The sequence below is a fragment of the Polyodon spathula genome, chromosome 2 (assembly GCF_017654505.1).
Source record: "Polyodon spathula isolate WHYD16114869_AA chromosome 2, ASM1765450v1, whole genome shotgun sequence".
Taxonomy (NCBI): Eukaryota; Metazoa; Chordata; class Actinopteri; order Acipenseriformes; family Polyodontidae; genus Polyodon; species Polyodon spathula.
Genome location: NC_054535.1, coordinates 84,429,113 through 84,452,236, shown reverse-complemented (window position 1 = coordinate 84,452,236; position 23,124 = coordinate 84,429,113). Strand labels below are relative to the sequence as shown.

At 35.6% G+C, this 23,124-nt stretch overlaps 1 protein-coding gene across 1 annotated transcript in view; it reads left to right on the top strand.

Annotated features, from left to right (window-relative positions):
* The window catches only part of LOC121302505 (sorting nexin-24-like), a 49,976-nt gene that overhangs the window by 7,585 nt on the left and 19,267 nt on the right, over positions 1-23,124 (top strand). Inside the window, exons 2-3 of the mRNA XM_041232521.1 lie at positions 17,768-17,851; positions 18,626-18,730. Of these exons, the coding sequence (XP_041088455.1) occupies positions 17,768-17,851; positions 18,626-18,730 (189 nt within the window). The remainder of the gene's footprint in view (positions 1-17,767; positions 17,852-18,625; positions 18,731-23,124) is intronic.

The following is a 23,124-nucleotide window of genomic DNA, read 5'->3' as shown; positions in this document are numbered from 1 at the left end:
GGTATTTTCTAAAACAATAACTAAAGGATAATGCAGGTTAACGTTGGTATATGCAGCGCTCCAGATAAGTTGCATACTGTGTATTTTATACATTGAAAAAAATATTAAGTATCCTATTTAAATTTAATGTGTAAAGAACATGCAAGTTTGCAAGTTATCAATCTTCTTCCACTTCGTTGGTTTCCGGCATCCCAGTGGTCAATTGTGAAACGGCATGCGGTAGCTAGTGACAGCTAATTGCAGCCAGCCTGGGAACTGGCAGAAACACATGACCAATAAGTCCAGGTTTTCAACATAAAAAATATATAAGTACATAAAAAAAAAACACCAAAAAAACATTCCAGTTCAATCCACACACTTGCAATGCGTGTTTGTGCCTGGTGAAGAAGTGACTGGATTATTCCTCAGCACCATCTTCATTCCCCTCAACCTAACCTACTAATTTACCTAACTGTCAAACAAATTTTTGTAAGGTTAATCGATATAATATAAATGCAATATTCTCTGTTTGTAAAAATACAATATTATAATTTCTTTGTTTGCATTAATGCAATATCGATACAGTTTAAAAAATATAAAAAAAGCATGTGCATGCAGGCCTTTTGTAAAGTATATTCCATCTGTAGCGTTGGATGTTCTGTTTCTGTGTTTTACAGCCATATTGTTTGTGGTCAATAAAGTAAAAAAGAATGTTTGTTTTTATTGTAAGCCCGTTTTTGTACAGTTGTTTAAAGTAACATTGCAGTTAAAACGTAAGGGTGTAGTTCATTTACGTATTTATTGAACTTACTCATCACTTCAAAGTAATGTTGCATTTTACTCACCCAAAATACAACCTTATCTGGAGGACTGGCTGTAAGCCAGAGATTTATTTGAGGTGGCAAACGGTTGTCCCCTGGTATCATAGAGTGCAACCTTTGGTTCCAGTTTCTTCTTTGTCATTTAGCAAGAAAAGAGCCAAAGTGGCACTTTCTGTATGACTCTTGTTTTTCCTTGTAGCTTACAGTACATTCTAAGAAGATACCACAGAAGTTGCCCCAGGGGGCCACAGTGCCTGAGTTAGTGTGCTCTACCAGCAGATAAAGCGCTGTTATCTGCAATTCTTAGTACATTTGGTTTCTCTCTTATCATACCAGCAAACAGTGCTCTCTTTTCTTCCTTGTTAGTTTTCTGTTCCTGAAACAATGCAGGATAATTTCCCCTTTGCCTTTCTGGATCTTAACCCTAGTTTAACAGATGCCTTGCAGGAGCACCAAGCTATTTCAACACCAGTGCTTTCCTCTGTGTGAGTCATGTGGTATTATAAGAAAACAATGGGTACAGGCTGATATGAAAATCTGATGACTCAACTGTATTTTATCTCCATATTGTGCACATGAGACAATTTCATGTTTTCGCCTGACTTTTTATATTGTGTTATCTGCACCATTAAATGTGAAGGCCGTTTCTTGCTGCTGTACCAGTGAACTGCCATGCTGTAGCCTATTTTATTTTATAAGTACAACCAGAACCTCTGTTCAGTTGTATGGAGAACAGTGCTTGTTTTGATGAGAGACACTGGAATGTTGTATCATTTCTATGTGTTATTCCTGCAAATTGTTGCATAGTGTGTACTGTAACTGCACCAAATTGCAAATTCAAAGGTAATCCTTTCACACAGCTTTGAACGGGTTGCCATTTTTTTTCTATTTTCTATTTCATGTTTAATTAAACAAAACATGTGTTACATTTCCATTGCAGTTGGACACACAATTGCTCTTTTGAATATAAAAGTGTATTACAATGTAACAGACAACCACACACTCATATCCACCTTGTACGGCTCGTCCATCAAACAACTATAGTATGTTTAAAGAAGGGTTGATTATTGGCATCAGCTAGACAAGAGCTATGGGGGAAAAAATACTACAGTATTACAATTAGGAGAATATCTTGACAGTAATGTGACAACAGAGCGTTTTAATCGCTTACATCTCATTATGAATGTACTGCAGTGTTTGTTATAGCCACAGTATGAATGTAACACCATAGTCCTACTCTACTACTGTATGCCCTTATCAAATAATATTACTAGTATTTAGCAGACCGTACTGTATGACTGTCTGTAGTTTCGACAACCAGGTGTCACTGTATGAACTGGCTCTGATTCAGTCTTTTTCCTGTGCATGGTGTTCCAATGCTCCCGGCACATTGTAGGGTATACTGTGGCAATACATCCGATTCAACACCTTCAGCAAGACACAAGAAACAAAATCGCTGTGAGCCAGTACTGTAAAAATGACAGTATAGATTGTGTAATGATGATTACTTCAGTGTCTTTAATGGTGTGCTATGAACATCTATACTGTAGAAAAAAATACAAAATTACATATTGTTGTAACATGAAGTCATTTTCTGACTGGGTGTCTTTTTTTGATCACCTGGGGACCCATGCAAAGTTTTAAGTATATTCTTATTTATTATTTGTTATTTTTATTGCTATTTATTATATTTTGTGTTATTCTTATACATTTCATTGCATGCTACCTACTCTATTGTCTAAAAATTCTCATTAAAACATGTAGTGCATACATGCACTTTTGCTACAGTAGACACTGTGGGTTTATATAGTGCCATCATATAAACAAAAAAATAACCCAAAGTTAGAGGGCTTTGTCGTCTGGTAAGGCCCGCCTTGTGCGGTTAAATGTCCCGAGTCAAAGCGTTTTTTATTTTTTTTATTTTTTTTTATGTTTTTGTTGCTAATGAGTGCAGACGTTTTCCTCAATATTCCATGAGTTTGCTCAGAATTTCATGTAAACTGTGGTAGCTTCAAGCTTGTACGCAAAAGCTAACTTGGTTTGTGAACAATTTATAACACATTTAAATAAATAAAAGTGCCGGTAACTAAGGATTTGAGTGCAGATTTGTGTAAATTTCAGTATTTAAGCTACTTTTAGGTGCTAATATTTGTGAAATTAATTGGCATTCAAACTGGAGACTAGTTGCTATTGTGGTTACTGTATTGCCGTTGACAGCAAACACACTTTTTTTTTTTAAAACTTTATTTGCTATACTAAATTTATATAGATAGATTGAACGTATAGGACAGCAAGGAAGCAGACTTAGTCTACATTGACAGACAGCATTCAGAGGGCGTGTTATGTACTAGAACAGAGATTTTCTTTCATCAAGCAGAAAAAAGTAAAATACATTAATACTGTATTTACATATTTTCCAGTGGATTGATTAAACATAGTTTGAACTGTAAATTTATAGGTCCTTTACCAGAGATTTGGGACCTCATATTGACCAATCAGGTGAAATGAAATCTGTGATCCATTTTCTAATACAGTGCACTCTGTTTAAGAATCACTGATGTAAGAATCAACCGCATATAGTTATGAAAACCACTGGGACAAAATCATTCCTATACTTTCCAATGTAAAATAATCAGCTTGTAAGAATTAACCTCTGCTTATAAGAATCAGTTCAGGGTAAACTGACTACATGTAATACAGTACTTGATCAAGTGCAATGACGTGTACATCCAATAAAAAACATTTTTGAATTTGATAACATCTTGTGTGATTAGGCACGTACACCGCGCGGATCATGCATTGATGCAGGAAACACTGCCTTGTTTGTAATCAAACGTGACTGCACCACTGCATTGTGCAGGTATATTTTTTTGTGTTCTCTGTTAGTGAAAATGTGTTTCAATAAACTGAATACACATTCAATGAGTACATACTGAGTACAGCAGTGTTATTGTGTGATATGTATGTAGAGGGAGTGGGATTGTGGCACGGGGGTTGTGGAGCTTTGCATTTCCGCTTAGTGAAAAACTGAGATGTGCATCCCAGGTGAAAATAAGTAAGCCCAGATGCTTAAATACAGTTGTTGTCCTGACAGTAAAATGCTGTACTGTAATGTCATTTTAATTCATAATCGTGATCATATAACAAGCTGCTTACCACGAAGACTTGTTTTGATGTATTGTCCTCAGTCCCCAGTACATGCGGGAACTCATGACATCTAGTGGTCAACCCATTACACTGCAGGGAACAAAGCTTTCATTATTGGTCTGCTTTTAAGAATCAACCACTTATAAGAATCAAATCATCCAGGACGAATGTGATTCTTATAAACAGAGTGCACTGTAAAATATAATTATCTATTTATATAATTTAAGACTTGCTACATGAAAGAAATGTAGAGTATCATCATTAGAAGGTTTTTTTCATTTTATTTTATTTATTTATTTTTTGCTTCCCTGACTTTTCTGCATCAGGTCCAGTTGTAATCAGATATATCAATGGAAGTTACTTAAAATTGTCTTGAGTGGTCCTGCTTAATTGACAGTGTCCTTGTAATTCAGGGCTCCCAGTTGTTTTTGATGCCTTTTAACACAGAAAGGTCAGAAATGCAATGAAAATGAGTCCAATTGAAAAAAAGGAATTACTTGGCAGTTTCAAAAACTGTTGGCTACCATTACATTAACTGACTGGCCACCAATGCTTATGTCTGGTAAATGCAATGTGACACCCTTGCACTTTAGTATGCAAGTGATTAGGAATGGGTAAGGTTAGTAGTTAATAGGTCTTCTGTGCAAGAGAACTGCTGTCATCACCACATGGACAAACCAATCAGAAGGTCTTTAAAATGATATAAATACAAGTGGCATGATATAATGAAGTTGTGTTCCTTAAAGCACTTGGGTACAGCAAAGCATAATGTCATCACCTGTCTGTTACTGCCTCCCTCAGATATAACCTTGTCTGCTCCCTTGAATAGTTTTGCTGTGATCAATAAGCAGTTTTCTGTGGCCTTTCACTGCTGTCAGGTGTCATTGAGTGATGTAAATTCACGTCTGAAACTAGCCTGACAGCTTACCCACCGCTCCTCCCCCAGAAAATATAGAAATCACTTAAACTTGTATGTTTGACAGCTAATATGATATTTAAACATCTTGCGTTTTAAAGTATTTTAAAAATATAAAGTATTGCTGACCCTTGTATTGTATTGTGTCTTCCCAAAATAAGGAGGTGTCACAAGGTGTAGGAAATGAAAACCCAATGATTCCTGCTCCCTCTGTTTTTAATGTACCTTACAATAGCCATCATCTTGTTCTACAGTAACCGACATCTAAGCATGGATACAAACCTGATATACTGCACTCCGTGTGTGTGTGTTTCAAAGCCTACACTATTTACTCATCATATTTCAATGACCAGCTTGTAGCAGTGCCACGTTTGATTGACAGCTTGCTAAACAGTTGGCACAGATCTGTTGACAAGTTCTGGACATTTTATATTCATGTGCATTTTTAAATAAAGTTATTAGTAGTGAGGTGGTCAACATGGCAAAACAAATATGCACACAATTTAATTTTTAAGAGTTTAGTAGAAAGGCTTGTGTGAACAGCTGGCCGAATGTTGACAAATAGCTTAAAATTGCTTTCAGCTTCTTTCAATTTATCATGAGAAAATAGGCTTTATTTTCACACTGTGAATTCATACTTTTATCAGCGCTTTGCATTTGGTTACTATGGCAAAGGGGTCAAACAAATACCGACTTCATGGTTGGTGTTCGAGTCATAATAATGACCTAGCGAATCAGTGGCATATGATGTTACAACTTATTAATAATTTGAAGGTATCTTCATAATTATTTCTGCATAGTATTAGAAATGTAAAGAAATACAAAAACTTAATTTTTGTTGTTTAAGGCTTGCCATTCACTTTTTTCTCGTGTATAAGATTGTCAACATAATTAAAAGTTTTGCTGAACTTGAAAATGTTGCTGATTTGTCACTCAAGGTTGGTTTAAAAAATCAGTTTTTGTCTGTTACTTTTTTTGCAGCCAACGCAGTATCTGTGTTTAGCTGTACCAGAGAAAATGCAGTGAAAACGAAAGCAGCCGTATTTACCTGGAAACGAGGTATTCTCAGCACAGCTAAGATTTTAGTTTTGAAGGCAGCAGGAGTTTAGCCTGATTTTAAGTTTTTGCCTGACAGAGATGCCCTTACAGAGGGAGATTTACAGAGGTAACATTATAGCTAAGAGATTACAATACAGCTTAGAAAAAAAAGCAATGCAGCGTTTTATTTTATTTTAGTTTCTGTTTGCACTTTTTTGTCAAATGAAACGGTTTTTACAGTTATTGTACACAGTGGCTCTGTAGGTTGTATGCATTTGTATTTGTAGTGTATACATGCAACTACTGTTAAGCTGCAAAAAAAATGTTCGACTTGCTTCACTCGGTACCATACATTTTCAGTCTTGGCTACTTTGCCCTGCTCAGACCCCAGGGAGATATTTGATGTATTCAGAGATTTAATTGATTTAAATCATGTTTGTAATGTAAACTATTCCTGTGATGTCAGACCTTTGGTACTTGCCCATTCACCCAAAGTTGGGGTCCACCCAAATTTCCATTCCTAGCTACGCCCCTGCTATGTGTCATTTAATCTTTTTATCTCAGTTTGGTGGTTTTGCACTTAGCCAGGTTTTATTCATTCCACTGTGGCTTATAATATATAATATGCTGCTCTGTGTACATGTATTGTATCACCCACTGAGAAATAACACAGATCAGATCAACCAAAGTATACCAAAACAAGTATCTATATACAGTCAAGTGGTATTCACATGAGACTCATGGTATCTTACTGAGTAATGTTGTAATCTTTATCTGTACTACAAATGTAGAAAAAAAAAAGTATAGAATTTCTGTCTGACGTTTAATTTGCTGGAACTCTGCAGTTTCAGATTCACTTAAGGTTAAGTTTCATGTCCGTGACCTGCTTTCTTTTTAATAATGTCCACCCACATGGTGGCAAAATTGCAAAATTAAATTGGATTTACAGTATCTTGTATGCTTTAGAAGTACCTCCATGTTTACTTTCTACCTTGCCTGTTAGTAATTTGTGAGCATCTTTGCTTACTTTATGTGGGCATAACAGCATATCGCAGAAAGTATACATTTTATGAGATTGGGTTCATCCCTCTTCCGGGATCCTGATTTAAAAAAAAAAAAAGATTTAATTCTTGACTTCACAAAAAATAGCATAAATAATGTGATGAAGAGCAAGGGGAAGCAGTAAAGTACCTCAATAAAAACTGCACTTTTCACCCACCGAACCTAAGCAGCTGAACTTATAACCATGATTCTGCACCATAGACAGAATGGCCCATCTTAGAAAGTTTAAGTCTGGACTCGTGGGGCACAATCTACTAAAGTACAAAAGTTGAATACTAAACCTATCGCATGCTACATTTTGAAATACCTCCTATGTATACGCAACATAAGCTAATTTGTTTTTCTTGCCTATGTGCCACATTTTATATGCATGTTCCCTTGGTAACAGTCAATTGTGAGGCTTCCTGCCTATTTACTACCTTTGTCTGTCCTCCAAAAGATGTGTCTCACTCAGTCTTGGCTCGTTCTCGTTAGTCTGCCATTCTGAAGCATTACAATAGATCCCTTCCTGCTGCTGCACGTTAAAGCTCACCTTTCAGTCCTGTGCCTGTACATTATACAACAGTGCGTGTGAAGATTGATACTGTATGTAGTTATTCATACCCATTGTGTTAATTAAAGACTAGTTTAACAAGGGCATAAAGTCTGAAAATCTGATTTACAAAGTATATACACAGTAGTAACCTACAGTAAGAATATTGCTTTTAAAAAGTTTTAGCAGTTAGGCCTACCTTTTATTTGCAGAGATACAAAGCAGCACTGACCTACAATAAAGCTTCCTTGACATTTTAAAGAACAGAAAAGGCATGTCTCAGTTGGTACTGTAAAGTAGGATGTTGCACAACTCTTGTCAGCCAAGTACTGTAACAGAGAGCTAGAGGCCAAGATGCTGACACCCTAATTTCAGATATGTTGGTCTAGTGCCATCTACATAGATAATATATATTTTTAATCTTGGTAGAACTGTAGGTTTGGATCACACTGTATAACATAAGGTGTATCATAAACCAGCCATTAAAAAAGCAGGATAAATTAAAGTGACTTACAATATGGATAGGCACTAGAGTAATAAGAAATAGATTGATTAGAGATGAACCCAAACAGCTTTTTTTTTCTCCCTACAAACAACGTACTGTATCAGGATTGTTTCATTCTTTGTGTCCCAAGCAACTTCTTACTACTTATTAAGATTTCAGATACAAACCAGTAGTTCAGTAATTGCTTTCTTGAATCTGCCTTTAGTAGTTACACTTAGTAAAGCGGTACTGCAAATTTGAAAGGCAGAGACTAATGGAAAACTACATTTTTCACTGAATTAGAAAGCAAGACGATCAATATATTGACAACATTTCAAGTTTAACGAGAGCGGGAAAAGTGTTTTGGACTGTCCATGAGAGGGAGGCAAGCGCAGGCCTTATGCACAATGGCACCTGCCTTTATGGAAGAGGGAAAGCTATGCAAGACTTCATAGAGGAGATGACTTGGAAAGATCACTGAGAAACTCACATAGCAGAGACTTGTTGGTGGCAAGAAACATTCTGTGAGCCAGGAAGTAAAGGGAGGTTGAAAGTGGCGATTTGTGTTAATGAAGTGAAATACCTTGAAATAAATTTAAAAAAAAAAACAACTATAAGGGCCGGGCTTAACTTTGTAGCAGACACCTCTTTTACAAGAATTATTTAGAGCTCAATTAAGAAATAAATAAATAAAATAATAAAAACCATGAGTTGAAATATACAGTACAAAACACAGGACTTAAGCTGTGTTAAGATTGTTTGTTTATATTCTGTTCTAGCAATTATTGTTTAATTGAGACAGTTACTCATCGATTTTTTATTGTTAAATGTGCACGGATTTCCAATGTTTAATACTGAAAACCATATGCAGTGTTGTTTTATCTTTTATGTCAAGTTAAAGCAACTGCTTTTAAAAATATAGACATTCTAACTGTGGTTTTTAGTATACCCTGCAGTATATACAAAGCAGATGTCACTATGCTTTAGGCCTGTCTTGTCAAATTTAAAATCAGCAATAAAGGAATGACATTGATGAAAGCTGCAACTTCTTATTCCACGAAAACGACTATGTATATATACTGTATATTTAAAAAAAAAAAAAAAAAGGGAAAGTGGTGCATACTTTTGCAAGTCAACATCTTTTGTTGAAACCGGTGTTCATCTGTTGAAGCAAAGGTACAAATTACCTGATTATGATATATCATGTATCTGAGAAAGTCTCTTTGTTCGGGGGGAAAAAATCAATACAAAACCTCTTGGAGCAGCTCTTTTTCCTTTTTAAATGTCCAGGTAAGAAGGGTCTGGAAGTGCTGATTCCACATTTAGAACGACAGTGATTCATACCGTAGTGCTGTCCAGTTAGGCCTCCAACATACCTCAGGGTCTCTCGCTGACATTTCATGTGCAACTTTGGGAAAGGTTAGGGGTTGTGGTTGCTGGATATAGGATGGGAACAAGGGAGGTGCATTAATGCTTGTGTATTTTTAGAGAAATTGAACATCAGAGAGTTTTTGCTGTAACTGAGGGGTGTAATTGTATCAAACTATTTTAAATTCCGCTTTAGGGATATGTAGAATGATATCGATTTTATATATATATATATATAGATATTATATATATTATATATATATATATATATATTGGGGGGGTGGTTAAGCCTTTTTTGCCTTGATTTAGGATCCTCTAATTTGTGAAGACCAATAGATTTGAATGAAACTGTTAGACAAAATAGTCAGTATTACTACAGTATATGCTGCATCAGATTTTGTCCCTAATTTAGTGTCTAGACTAACATGTTTTTGATTTTAAAATGCCTGTCTCCCTTGAAGCATTGCTGTTTCGAAGTTATCTCCTGCCCTAAAATATTCCACGTTCTGCAGTACTGCATATAATATACACACACAGGGGTGTGCAGTTCATATCGCCCAACGTCTGGGACAAGATTTACCGTTATACTTTGCCTGGCGGACAAGTACTTTTTTTTCTTCTTTTGACAAAACATTGACAAAAACTCCTGTAGATTTCTAGGGAGACACTCAAGGTCCTGAAAACTCTAAACTGCACATACAACTCTAAACCTCAAAGCAAAAATATATACAGGAGTACACAAATACACGTATCCTTTTAAATTCACAAACCCTCAGTCACACACAGTAAAGGGGTGCTATATATATATATATATATATATATATATATATAGCTCTGGAAAAAATTAAGAGACCACTGCAAAATTATCAGTTTCTCTGGTTTTACTATTTATAGGTATGTGTTTGGGTAAAATGAACATTTTTGTTTTATTCTATAAACTACTGACAACATTTCTCCCAAATTCCAAATAAAAATATTGTCATTTAGAGCATTTATTTGCAGAAAATGACAACTGGTCAAAATAACAAAAAAGATGCAGTGTTGTCAGACCTCGAATAAAGCAAAGAAAATAAGTTCATATTCATTTTTAAACAACACAATACTAATGTTTTAACTTAGGATGAGTTCCGAAATCAGTATTTGGTGGAATAACCCTGATTTTCAAGCACAGCTTTCATGCGTCTTGGCATGCTCTCCACCGGTCTTTCACATTGATGTTGGGTGACTTTATGCCACTCCTGGCGCAAAAATTCAAGCAGCGCGGCTTTGTTTGTGGGATTGAAAGTTGAAAATATTTACTCTGTGGTGCCACTTCCCTCTGCCGTTGCGCATGACCGCCTTAATTGAAATCAATGGGTACTGCAAAGCTAGAAAAAAGCCCTTCATCAATGTTAAGCAAAGAAGAGCCAGGCTGAGGTTTGCAAAAGACCATAAGGATTGGACCATAGAGGACTGGAGTAAGGTCATCTTCTCTGATGAGTCCAATTTTCAGCTTTGCCCAACACCTGGTCGTCTAATGGTTAGACGGAGACCTGGAGAGGCCTACAAGCCACAATGTCTCGCACCCACTGTGAAATGTGGTGGAGGATCAGTGATGATCTGGGGGTGCTTCAGCAAGGCTGGAATCGGGCAGCTTTGGCATGAATCAAGCCAAGTACAAGGTTGTCCTGGAAGAAAACTTGCTTCCTTCTGCTCTGACAATGTTCCCCAACTCTGAGGATTGGTTTTTCCAGCAGGACAATGCTCCATGCCACACAACCAGGTCAACCAAGGTGTGGATGGAGGACCACCAGATCAAGACCCTGTCATGGCCAGCCCAATCTCCAGACCTGAACCCCATTGAAAACCTCCGGAATGTGATCAAGAGGAAGATGGATGGTCACAAGCCATCAAACAAAGCCGCGCTGCTTGAAAATTATTTTTAATTCAACTGCGCTGTGAGACCGATGGCACACCCCACTGAAACGCCCACAAAACAATATTTTCTCTTTATCCAATGGCCATGTAAGAAACCAAAACGTATTAAACGAGCGTCATCGCCGTTCTTTTGGGTAATGTAGTTTAAAAACTAATCTTTTAACCCTTGAACATTCTACCTGTTTTAGGTCTGACTGACAACGTGACTTTTGGCTTGTGCATTAGGACAAATATCCACCGAAAGTTTACAGTATTATACCTTTCTAAACAGCTGAGAATGTGAAGATTATTAAGAGAATAACGTTTTCACTTTATGATGAAATATACCCTACGATTACTTAGCTTTAAATGTAAAAAAATAAGTTTGAAAATGCACTTAAATATTTTTTTCTTTAGAAATGTCTCCATAAGTGTCATTGAGTGTCTCCTAACTAAAAACTGTTAAAGTGTCAATGGTAGCCACGACTCTCAGGAAGTAGGATTAGAAAGAATTTTAAAATCATGTGTCTGGTTTTCATTTTACACCAGATTGTTTGATGGGTGCGTAATTTGAAAAAGTTCACCATTAGGTAGATCTGTCAACTCATCAACAGCTTCTGTAAAACAAAATTAGATGGGCTCAGTTTTGCCAAGTATGTTTGGACTGAGGTACGTTTTCTTTATTTGATTTCATGAAGCAAAAATTATTAAATTTGTTTAATAAAACCCGGCAGCTGTTAATGGTATTTTTGTTCAGATTTCACTGTTAAAACCAAACAAACCAGTTCCATATTCCAATAGAGGGAGAGCAGAGGAACAAAATGAAAGGTCTCTTGTATTTCTAACTTGAACAGAGGCTGAGAGATCAGCAATTCAAATGTAATGGAGGTACCCCACGGTGCTACACCAGGAAGTGCTCTGTCTGTGGCAAGCCTCTCCCGAGGGCTCGGCGGTGGCTGTCAACATTCTTTTTTGCCAGAGTATTTATTTTTTCGTGAGAACGAAAGAACCTCATGAAAGTAGATACCCATCATGACAAAAGAAACTACATTTTAAATTCCTTTTTCGCCAGAGCACTTCTATTTTCAGCAGAACAGCTCCTTTTTCATCAGACGAAGCGCAAAAAAAGATGAAAAGAAAAATGAAAAGACAATCGGTTCGTTTACATGACAAAGCGTTTTCTGAAAACTAACGTTTTTGGAAAACTGAATCGGAAAACTGATTTTCTTAAAATATCACTTTTCTTTGTTTACATGATTTAACGATAGAAAATCTAATTAAAATTGTACTGTTGTAGCCTAGTATGATTTGAACAGACCGGAGATTTCTGCGACAGAACAGAGACCAATCCAATAACTCAAGTGCTTTATCGAAGTGTCAGGTCTTAAATTGAAAGATTACCTCTCTTCAGATTCCCCACAATGTGCAACCAGCCTTTCCAACAGCTCATCCTGTTCTATATTACCAGTTTCTTTGCTGACATTATTTGAAATTATCAAGTCATTTTAAACCTGGAAAAGATATACTGCTTCACTATGGGCTATTAACAAATACATACTGACTTTAACCAATGTATTACTTTTATTCCTAACTAGACAAATGGATGCATGCAGACTGACTACAGATTACTATTATGTTCTCTGTTTTCTAAAACCACGTGCAGGAGAAAAGGGTCAGAGTGTGCACATGCGCAGTATTATTTCAGTAAGTTTTCCGAAAAGTGTGCTTACATGATATACATTTCGTTAGTTTTCAGAAATTTCTAGTTGCTGTTTTCCGAAAACTGACTTTCGGAATAGTCAGATACATTTTCCGAAAACTGTGTTTACATGACTTTTTTGATATCGGAATTAGTTTTCTGAAAAATATTGGAATTCTTATGCTCATGTAAATGCACTGAATTTTAGAGTCAGTCTTATGGAGTCCCAATTATATACAGACATGTCATGGTTTACAAATAGATACATGATTTTCAGGCAGCTTCAGGGTTTTTTAAATTATTATTTATTTATTTTACTGAATAAAATGTCTGCCTCACGAACAAAGATTTTTTTTCAGACAAAAGTAGATTAGACCCTCACAAAAAAGGATATTTTGCCGTGTTGCCAATTCCTTTTTTGAGATCAACCCTCTAATTGCAAGAGCTGTACTGAGCGTGCACAGAGCCAAAATTTCAAATCCCTATAACTCAAGAACAGATTAATACTTTTTCACCAAACCAGAAAAAGTCACTATTCGGAAGCCACAACAGTAGTGCAGTATTTAGTGTTAGGTTTTGTAATGTATGTAATTCAATATGTTATCGTAACATTATTCAGCAGATTTCATTTGACTTTCTGAAGCAAAATTAGTTCATTCTATACGGAGATGCAAAACTTTTGGCCATAGCTGTACACAACCTGTTTTGTTATATATATATATATATATATATATATATATATATATATTATATCTATATTATATATATATATATATAGATATATATGTAGATATGATCTTTTCAGCTGCCAACACGTGTACTAACTGTGTTGCTTATAGTTGAAACACCACAATGTTTTGTGGGTTGTTGTTGACTAAGACTGATGGAGAAACATGACCCTAGTAAGCAGGAATGGGTGTGCACAGTACTGTACAGTAGGGCTAAACAGTAAGATGGATGTGCAGCAACCAGGGATTTCTTTCCAGTGTCATTACAGTCTGATACAAATACACATGGGCTCTGGATAAGCTCTTCCAGTGTAGAGATCGTTGAGCCTAGGATATACAATTAAAACTTTCCACAATTTAAAAAGCTGTTGATATTCAATCAAGAGGCTTGTATTGTCTATAGTCAAAGACCACAGATCTTTCTTTTTTTTTTTTTTTTTACTGCTATAAATTATTAAGTTGACATATAAGAACCAGCTGGTGAGGAGACATCCTGCCTCATAAGCAGAAAGACCTCTGAGCTTTCTCTTACCCACCATTGATGTAGAATTTCACCCCATTTGTAGACCATTTTATTGATAATGATTGCCAGGTAGGGTTGATGGATGGTCCCTGCCTCACCACTCTGCTAACTTGTGTGTGTGTGTGTTTTCTGTTATTATTATTATTATTATTGACTCCACTACATTATAAACCACTTCCCCAAAATGCATATGTATATGTTAACAAATCTCCATACAATACTAATAAAAAAAAGCATTGGGAAATAATTGTGATTCTGGCAGCATCAGAGATCTGAGCTGCCTCACAGGAATGGCCACAGGCATGCTGGTTTTGGAAAGAAATGGGGGACGAGGTCGAGACCAACAAACTTATTTTGGTTGTGGTCGAGCAGTTTATAAACTGTCACAGAAACCCAAGATGGAATTATTTTCCTTTAACTCACTGAAGCCCAGCTGTTGTTGTTTATAATACATGGATGTTATTTGTGATAAAAAAAAAAGACTATAAACGGGTGTTAAGGTTCAAATTGCAAGTGAATTTAATGAATAATAATAACGTAAATTAAGTCAATATTAAAGAATCTTATAATTTTCTTTTTGATAATTCAGGAACATGAATTAAACTGGGTAGATAGTGAACTGCAAAAAATAACGTATTTTTAAGGAAAAGGGGTTTCAGTGGCATATGCTTTTTATTTAATTTTTTAGTCGCTGTCAGAGTCGAAGATTATTTGTCTTGATTGTTTGTTTGGTGCTCCTGTTGGTGGAGGATCATTGTAAATCTTCACAGAGACAGATTTGTTAAGTGCCTAAAAACCACAAAGCGTGGGTGTTGTTGAGTGATTTAAAATAAAATATTTGGTTTGAAAGTGGTTGGGGTGCACAGGGATCAAATATGGGTCAAAGGTCAAGTATAATCTTCTAGAGGAATATGCCATTTTGACGTCACTACTTCAGTATTATCCCTTTTTTTTTAATGACTCGGGATGCAAATATAGCCTCATCCACACCACACACACACACACACACACACACACACACACACATATATATATATATATATATATATATATATATATATATATATATATATATATATATATATATATATATAAAAAAAATATTGTGATGGAGTGTACATTCCAGAGCAAACTTGGGCAGCTGTGGGGCCGTGGGTGTAAAGAATGCACACTCCATCTGGGTTAAGGCTGTGGAGATGTTTTAAAAATAAATAAATAAAGTTTGAAGACGACATAAACCAACTGGGTAGTAATCAAAGTGGGAGATAATGTAATATGTTTAAAAGTAAAATTATAGTTAACAAATTAATTTCAATTGGTTGTCACAGATTGATTTATTAGGTTAAACCACAAACTTGGGTTTAAGAGAATAAATGTTTAGTGTGGTTGAAACAAAAAAAATGTATTATATATGAAAGGTTGTATGAAGGCTTTAAGACCTGGGGAACATACTGATGTTGGGAATGATCACCAATGTAACTTCATTGTTTAATTATCTAATTGTCTGGCAGTTAAAAGTAGTAAAGTTGAGAAGTTATGGGGAAGGGAAATGTGAGGAGGACTTGCTGTGAGCCTCAGTGGATTTAGTGAAATACAAAGAAACGAAAGTAAGAAAGAAAATAAATAAGTTTAGGCGTGTGTAATTCAGGGCAAACAGGAGTAGCCTGTCCCCGTTTAGAGAGGGACACCTTTCGTGTTTAGTTAGACCCAAAAAGGGTTTAGGCCTTTCTTTTGTTTTGTTTGCACCATCAGTGCAGTTGTTTTGTTTTTCAAATAAAGCCATGCCCCGGCGTGTTTCATTATAAATACGGCTTTTGCTTGGAATTATTCCTAAATTCTACTTCACACAACGTCATTATCCTGGTAGACGGCAGCAAATTCGTCACTATATATATATATATATATATATATATATATATATATATATATATATATATACACACACACACACACTTATTTTTTTTAGTTTTGGCAGTAAAGGAAGCAGCTAGCCCATTACCTGGGATGTGAGTTTATCTGTACGTGCTGGGGCGCTGGCACTAAGGGTGCTGGGGGTCCGGTAGCACCCCTGGCTTTGCATGGCTTCCAACATATACAAGGGTTACACTTTAGTTCAATGACTTTCAGCACTCCCACTTTAAAAATTGTTCCAGTGACACTGTGTATGTGTGTATTGTATTACACAGCAATTAATTAATCATATTAGGTGCATTATCCCTACTGTTTTTTTTTTTTTTATTATTATTCTATTCAAACATACATATAATGGCAACATAAATTGTTCATTAACAAGAAACATGATGGGTACGTTTCAATGCAATTATAATCTCACTACTGATCTTCTACACTTTAGCTGTTCATTAGTCCAAATAGTAACCCTTGCTGAAATGTTTAGATTGGTATTTGAAAAAAAGCTTTTACTGTTTGTGCGTATCATTTTACATTGTGTATTAGCTTTCCAAAAACAGGAGATAGCATAGAAGTTCCTGATTTTCCATATCTGTGCAGTATATTTTGTGCGGATTCATTATCCATATAATGATAAAGGTGAATTTGTAAGGCTCTACATGATGTACCTAAAATAAATTAAATGTATTCCTCCTGTATATATAAAAAAAAAAAAAAAAAAAAAAAACTACATTCTTTGTCAGGTCAAGTGCATTTTTTGTAGAGTAGTGTTTTTTGTAGTACAGCATACATGGGGATTATAATTGCCCCAACTCTCTCAACATGAGCAGCCATCAAATTTGTGTAAAATCCGTAAACATAAAAATGCCTACAGTAGGTCTCATCTGTGTTGGCCCAGTGCATTATGGTCATTCCACTGTCTTCTTTGTCATCTGTTCTCGAATCCTGACCCAGTGACCCTGAAAACACAGAAATGTCATGTCAGTGGATAGTAATTAGTGCATCTGGAGAGAGCCTTACTGTGGCCTTTCAACCTTCTGCGGAACGGTGCAAAGAGAACAAGAAAGAATAGGAGGAAGCAAAAAACTGTCAAACCCATTGTGTTTAGAAGAGGAACCTCCGCCTCCTCTCTTCTGTGCTATAATATAACAGGCAGAGATGAATATGCAGGTTAAGACAAAATTAACCTGGAATGCACTTTTTGCATTTATTGTCTTGCTGAAGACATACTACTTCTGTCATCAGGCTGCATGTGTGTGAGGTTGTTTCAGTAATTCACTGTACAGCAGTAGTTTTTCAAGAAGCGATGTGTTATATATTTAACATTTTGAGTTTTTATCGTGAATAAAGGGTCTTGACAACAAATGAAAACTGGTGATATAAAGGCCATACAGAAAGCAAGAAGCTTAATTGCAGTTCTGTGTATTTGCTGAACAAACTTATTAGCAGAGCATTTAATAGCAGCTCCCATTAATCAGTGTTGCTTCCCAGTGTCTCCCGAGCCCTCTGCTGTGGTTTTTTTCACTCTCTTTTTTGGGATCAGCTACTGTAATTAAAGGGATGAAATATATCTTTGTCACAAACTTAACATGTCAGAAAGTAATTGCCTGGAACTGATGGGATTTCATCTACCTAATCCTCATGTTTATTTTAATCTCCTCTTCAGGTATTTAAAATTGACGTGCTGACGAGTGGAAGACAGCACTCCATTGAGAAACGCTACAGTGAATTCCACTCACTACATAAAAAGGTAACCATGTTTTATCCTCCCCCCGGCTGCCCTATAAGGTTGTGGAACCAGGTCCGTAGAGCAAGAGGCATTGTTAATCATCAGCTGAAGTGGCACCCTTAGAGTATTTATCTTGTAAGCAGCGCGGCTCTACTGGAAACTCAGATTGTCTCGGTTTTGTCTTCATTCATCTGGAGCAATTCATTACTGGCTGTCATGATCCCCAGCAACTGTGATGATGGTTTTTTGAATGCTTTTGACAAAAAAGGAACGATCAAATATATTGCTTTCACATGCACACAACAAAAATTACAAATGTGTTTTAGAAACTGAAGGTGAAATGGTATTATTGTTCACTGTAAAAGCAATGTATTACAGTGGATTATGAGATATTACAGAGTAGTGCAGAATCCAGGCTCTGTTGGAGTGCTACTGTTGAAGTTGCTGGTTGTTGTTTGACCCTCTAAAAGGGCTAATATAATGTTTAGAAAAAGAAAAGAAAAAACCCACAGACAAAAATCAAAGGGGGGGAGAAATGTAAAACAACCAAATTTGACTACAAAACTGGTATCGGAAATTAAACATCAGTTTATAATGGATGTTATACTACCAATAGACAATGATACAGTATAGTACAATGATAGGCATTTGTTAGTCTCTACTCAGTTTATTCCTGATTTCCATAATTGTTTTGCCCCCCTGACCTGCTATTTACATTATCTTGAGTCAGATTATTACATAGTATACAGTTAGATCAAATACAATAATGACTGGGTTTTTCTTGTGTGTGTATAGCTGAAGAAGTTTATAAAAACACCTGAAATGCCCTCCAAGCATGTGAGAAACTGGGTTCCCAAAGTGCTGGAGCACCGAAGACTTGGACTGGAAATATACCTGCAGGTACAGAGCTTTTTAACTTCAAGAATTCAAAAGCAAAATATGTTTTAAAGATGAGCTGGGTACGGTATTTATCTCAGTGGTCCACTTCCAGAAATGTACCTTTTACAGTTTAGAAACTAAACTACAATCGCTACTAGTGTACTATATCGGATATATAAGATAAATGTAAATTACACAAATAGTAATCTGGTATGTACTATATCTTCATCTTCTTGAAAGTGAGCACCTGTTACCGGGCATGTAGACATAATTTCCTAGGTCGTCTTTCCAGTGCAACCATTAGCAACAGACGCACTCCCATTAAGTGACAGTTTTGTTGGATCATTTAAGGGGGACGGAAATGTACTGCAGTATGACTCTCAGAGTTCATACAGCGTTGTTTTAAAGAGCAACTAGTTATAGGTCTGAAATATCCATTATTTTAACCAGTGGATTATTCTTGTTGTTTAGAATTACTTTATTTATTCCACAAGCGTGGGTATATCTACCATGGGATACATTTTTGTTATTACACTTAAGTGGAATAATATAAGTGGAGTAGCATGCTTACCAGAAGTAGTTTCGAATGTGTCTTTGCTTACATTCCAATGCAGTGGTGTACTGCTGAAATTCAGGATCGAGCTGCGTTTCCGTAGTTCAAACAATATTACCACTAATACATGTTTTACACAACTTTTAAAATGTCTGAAATAATTTCCTATCTGTATTGTTTATTTGATTTGGACTCCGATTCCTTCAGTACGTGTTAAGCCAAATGCCAGTTACCGATCTGCCTGTGTATTATTTAAATTCCTGAAAACTGACAGACTGAGCTCAAGGTTCTATCTAGAAAAATGGCTGCGAAGAGGCCAAAAAACAGGGTTTGAAATGAATCTGTGTTGAAGCAGTCTGTTTAAATTAAAGTAAATAATCTGGCAGGTAAAGTAATCCCTTAAATAATATAGTGATTTTAAAAACACACACAAAAAAAAAGTACAGTAAGAGGCGTGTTTGTTTTACATGCAAGTTTTGCTCAAATGAAGGCTGACTTAAACTAAAGCATCGGTTTTGTAAACAGCATAATAGTTTTTTTTTTTTTTTTTTTTTTACTTTTCGTTTAATAAAAGTGTTTACCTGTACATATTCAACTTTTTTTTTTTAACTGCTTAAAAAAGAATGCTGTTGAACTTAATTTGCTTTGTGAAATAAATAGATGGCATCGTTCAATGAGGGATAGTATTCAGCAGGCATGCAGTTGAGCCACAAATGTTCAAATGACCAGTACGGTAAATAAATAAATAAATAAATCGCATGCTTTGTTTTTATGGAATTGTTGTTTGGGTGATTTGACACTTAATGAATGTTTATTTTTTATTTAAATTTTTTAAAAGTATAAACTGTTCCTCAAAAGTAACCATGTATGTTTCATATAGATGAGAAAAAAAGTCACTAGTTGACATACTGTTGCGTAAAGAGCTAGTACTGTAGTTTAAAAAAAAAAAAGGATTCCAATTTTGTTAAAATGGTCTGAAGATACTGTAATTGTATAACATACTAAATAAAATGTTTTAATTTATTGCAAACATAGAAGGTTGTGTGTGTGTGTGTGTGTGTGTGTGTGTGTGTGTGTGTGTGTGTGTGTGTGTGTGTGTGTGTGTGTGTGTGTGTGTGTGTGTGTGTTTTTATTTATTTATTTTTAACCCTCAGTACAATGCCACCCATGCTTATTGCCTGTTTATTCCCATGGCCCTTACCAGCGACTGTGTGTGTGTGTATATATATATATATATATATATATATATATATATATATATATATATATATATATATATATATATATATATATATATTAGTATTTGTGTTGGTTTGAACAGAATACTGAGTTGTTGTTAGTGGTATACCATTTTTATTTGCTATGGAGGAGGTCCTTGCATTAACCTTTCACACCTGTCAGTGCTCGCGGTTTACTGGGACGTCCTCCTGTGAGAACAAAAACCATATACCACGAACGATCATTCAGTGCCCTCTGTATATCATTTTTTGTTTCAGCTATCACTACACTCAAAATCCCCCCTCCCTTGTGGCCTCTATAGGGCTATCCAACATGTCTTCTCTCTAAGTACAGCTGGTACACCAAAGTGTAATCTTTGCATGTCCCCCTGAAACACCCTGCACCCCATGGATTTCAAACACATCAGTAAAGTGTCTCAGGGGGACGGGGTAATGTTACACTCTGGTGTACCGGCTCTGCTTAGTGAGAAGACATATTGCAGAGCTCTTTTGAGGACCCAGTGGTGCTTTAAACCATTGCTTTATTAATGTACTGGAATGTGTGTAGTGAAACAGGAAATTATTTACACAGTGAATGTTTAGTCTGAGATTTCTTTCATAATGCAGTACTTTCCAAAATCCATAAAAATACAAATGTCCGTATAATACTCAGTATTTAAGTTCCCCTCCGAAAAAGTACAAGAAGTAACATCTTTTCTGCTATTTGCAGTTGTTACAAATGCATGCCCTCGATGGCAGGGTTTAGTCCTGCTGTATGTGTTAGCTGTTGTTCATGTTACAACTTACAAAAACAAAAAGGTTTTCTTTGTGCATCATTATAAAAGTAAACATATCGCATATTAAGCATGTCAGTTCCAATAATGAGCTGTTATGCTTTATTATCAACAGTCAAGATGTATGTACAAAACGTACAAAATGTATATCTAAATTCAATAGTTTGTTTTCCATCCATTGCAGAATATCAGCCTTGTAATACATTTATTATTATTATTATTATTATTATTATTATTATTATTATTATTATTATTAATAATAATAATAATAATAATAATAATAATAATAATAATAATAATAATAATAATAATACATTATTGACTCCTCTCTTGTAAAACAGTTAAGGTCTTTACTGTCTTCACTGCTGCTTTGCTCCTCCAGTGCTTTTGTTAATTTATAAAGTGTTCAGTATTACCTTTTTTGTTGTCCATGACAGATGTCTGTGAATTCAGAAAGATGTATTGATTTACCACATCATGGGCACTACACCTTTACAGCACAGACTACTGGTGCCACAAATTCTGACATAAAGACTGTGAGGAGATAATAGCCGATCTCTGTCACTGTCACGGTATCACAATTCTAAGCTCTTGAAACGGCTTCTGTGACGGTTCACTTTCCAGTGTTCTGTTAATTGCTATTAGGTATTTAAAGAACAGTACCTAATACAAAGCAAAGAAATGAAGAGATGATGCTGGTAAAGATCGTGTGTCTTCATATAAATCGCATACTGTATGAGAAACCAACCTTTTAAAGGTTTGTCAATATTCCAGTACATCATATTGTGTATAGATGTTGTCCTGTGCATGTGTAATGGGGCAGTGTTGAGCGATGCACTACCGTTACGGATTCTGTCCTCTGTCATTGAGATGAAATGAGATGAGGTTAAAATATCTATAACCACGAATGCAGAGAAGACTGGCTTGTATGCTGTGGGTCTTTAAAAAAAAAAAATAAAATAAAAAAGTAAGAACAATTCAACAGAAAAGCGAATACCATTTTATTTCCCAAAAATAATTTCAAAAATTAGTTAATGGTAGTATTTTGCTCAAAGTAATACAATTATATATATTAATTTTTTTTTTTCATAATTACAAATTAATTTCCACATACACACTCCCTTCTAATTCTCATTTCACTATCTTCTGGACAGGTTTAGCAACAACAGCAGTTTCATCATCACTTAGTAAATCTCCATCAAGTACATGGGCGTTACAATTTGCCTGAGTACATATCAAAAACCAATTGCTGGCAATGATATTTAGGTCTTCATCTGTTTTAGGTTTGGCAAAATGATCAATATCTTTACTTTCCATTCCTGGCTCACATTCATTTGTTTCTCGCATTTTTATTTTTCTAATGCCACTGTCACGTTCTACATCTAAATTAAAGTCCTTGTAACTGTCTTCATTTACCACAGACACCTTTTGTCTGTGTAACTGGGATTTCAAACTCGGAGGAAGGATAATACCCCCACAGTATGAGAGACAAAGACTGTTTTGATCTAAGTGTTACAAAAGAGCAAAAACCAAATCGAATGATCAAATTAAAAATCAATTGAATCTCATTATCAAACAAGTATCAATAAGGAAGAAACGTTTTGGCAGAAGTGGCAGAAACAACTATGTTGAATCGATAGGAAAATAATCCACAGTATCTTGTGCCTAACAGCACTAGAAACAGTGAATTGTTTTTACCACTTCAACTCTCATTGCTGTTTATCCCTCACATATTACTTGAATATCAGGCAGTTTTAGAAGAAGCCACACCTATTGTACATAACTGGAGGCCTTACTCTGTACCCAATCAGAGCAACATACCCCACATTTAATTTGAGACTTTTAAATGAT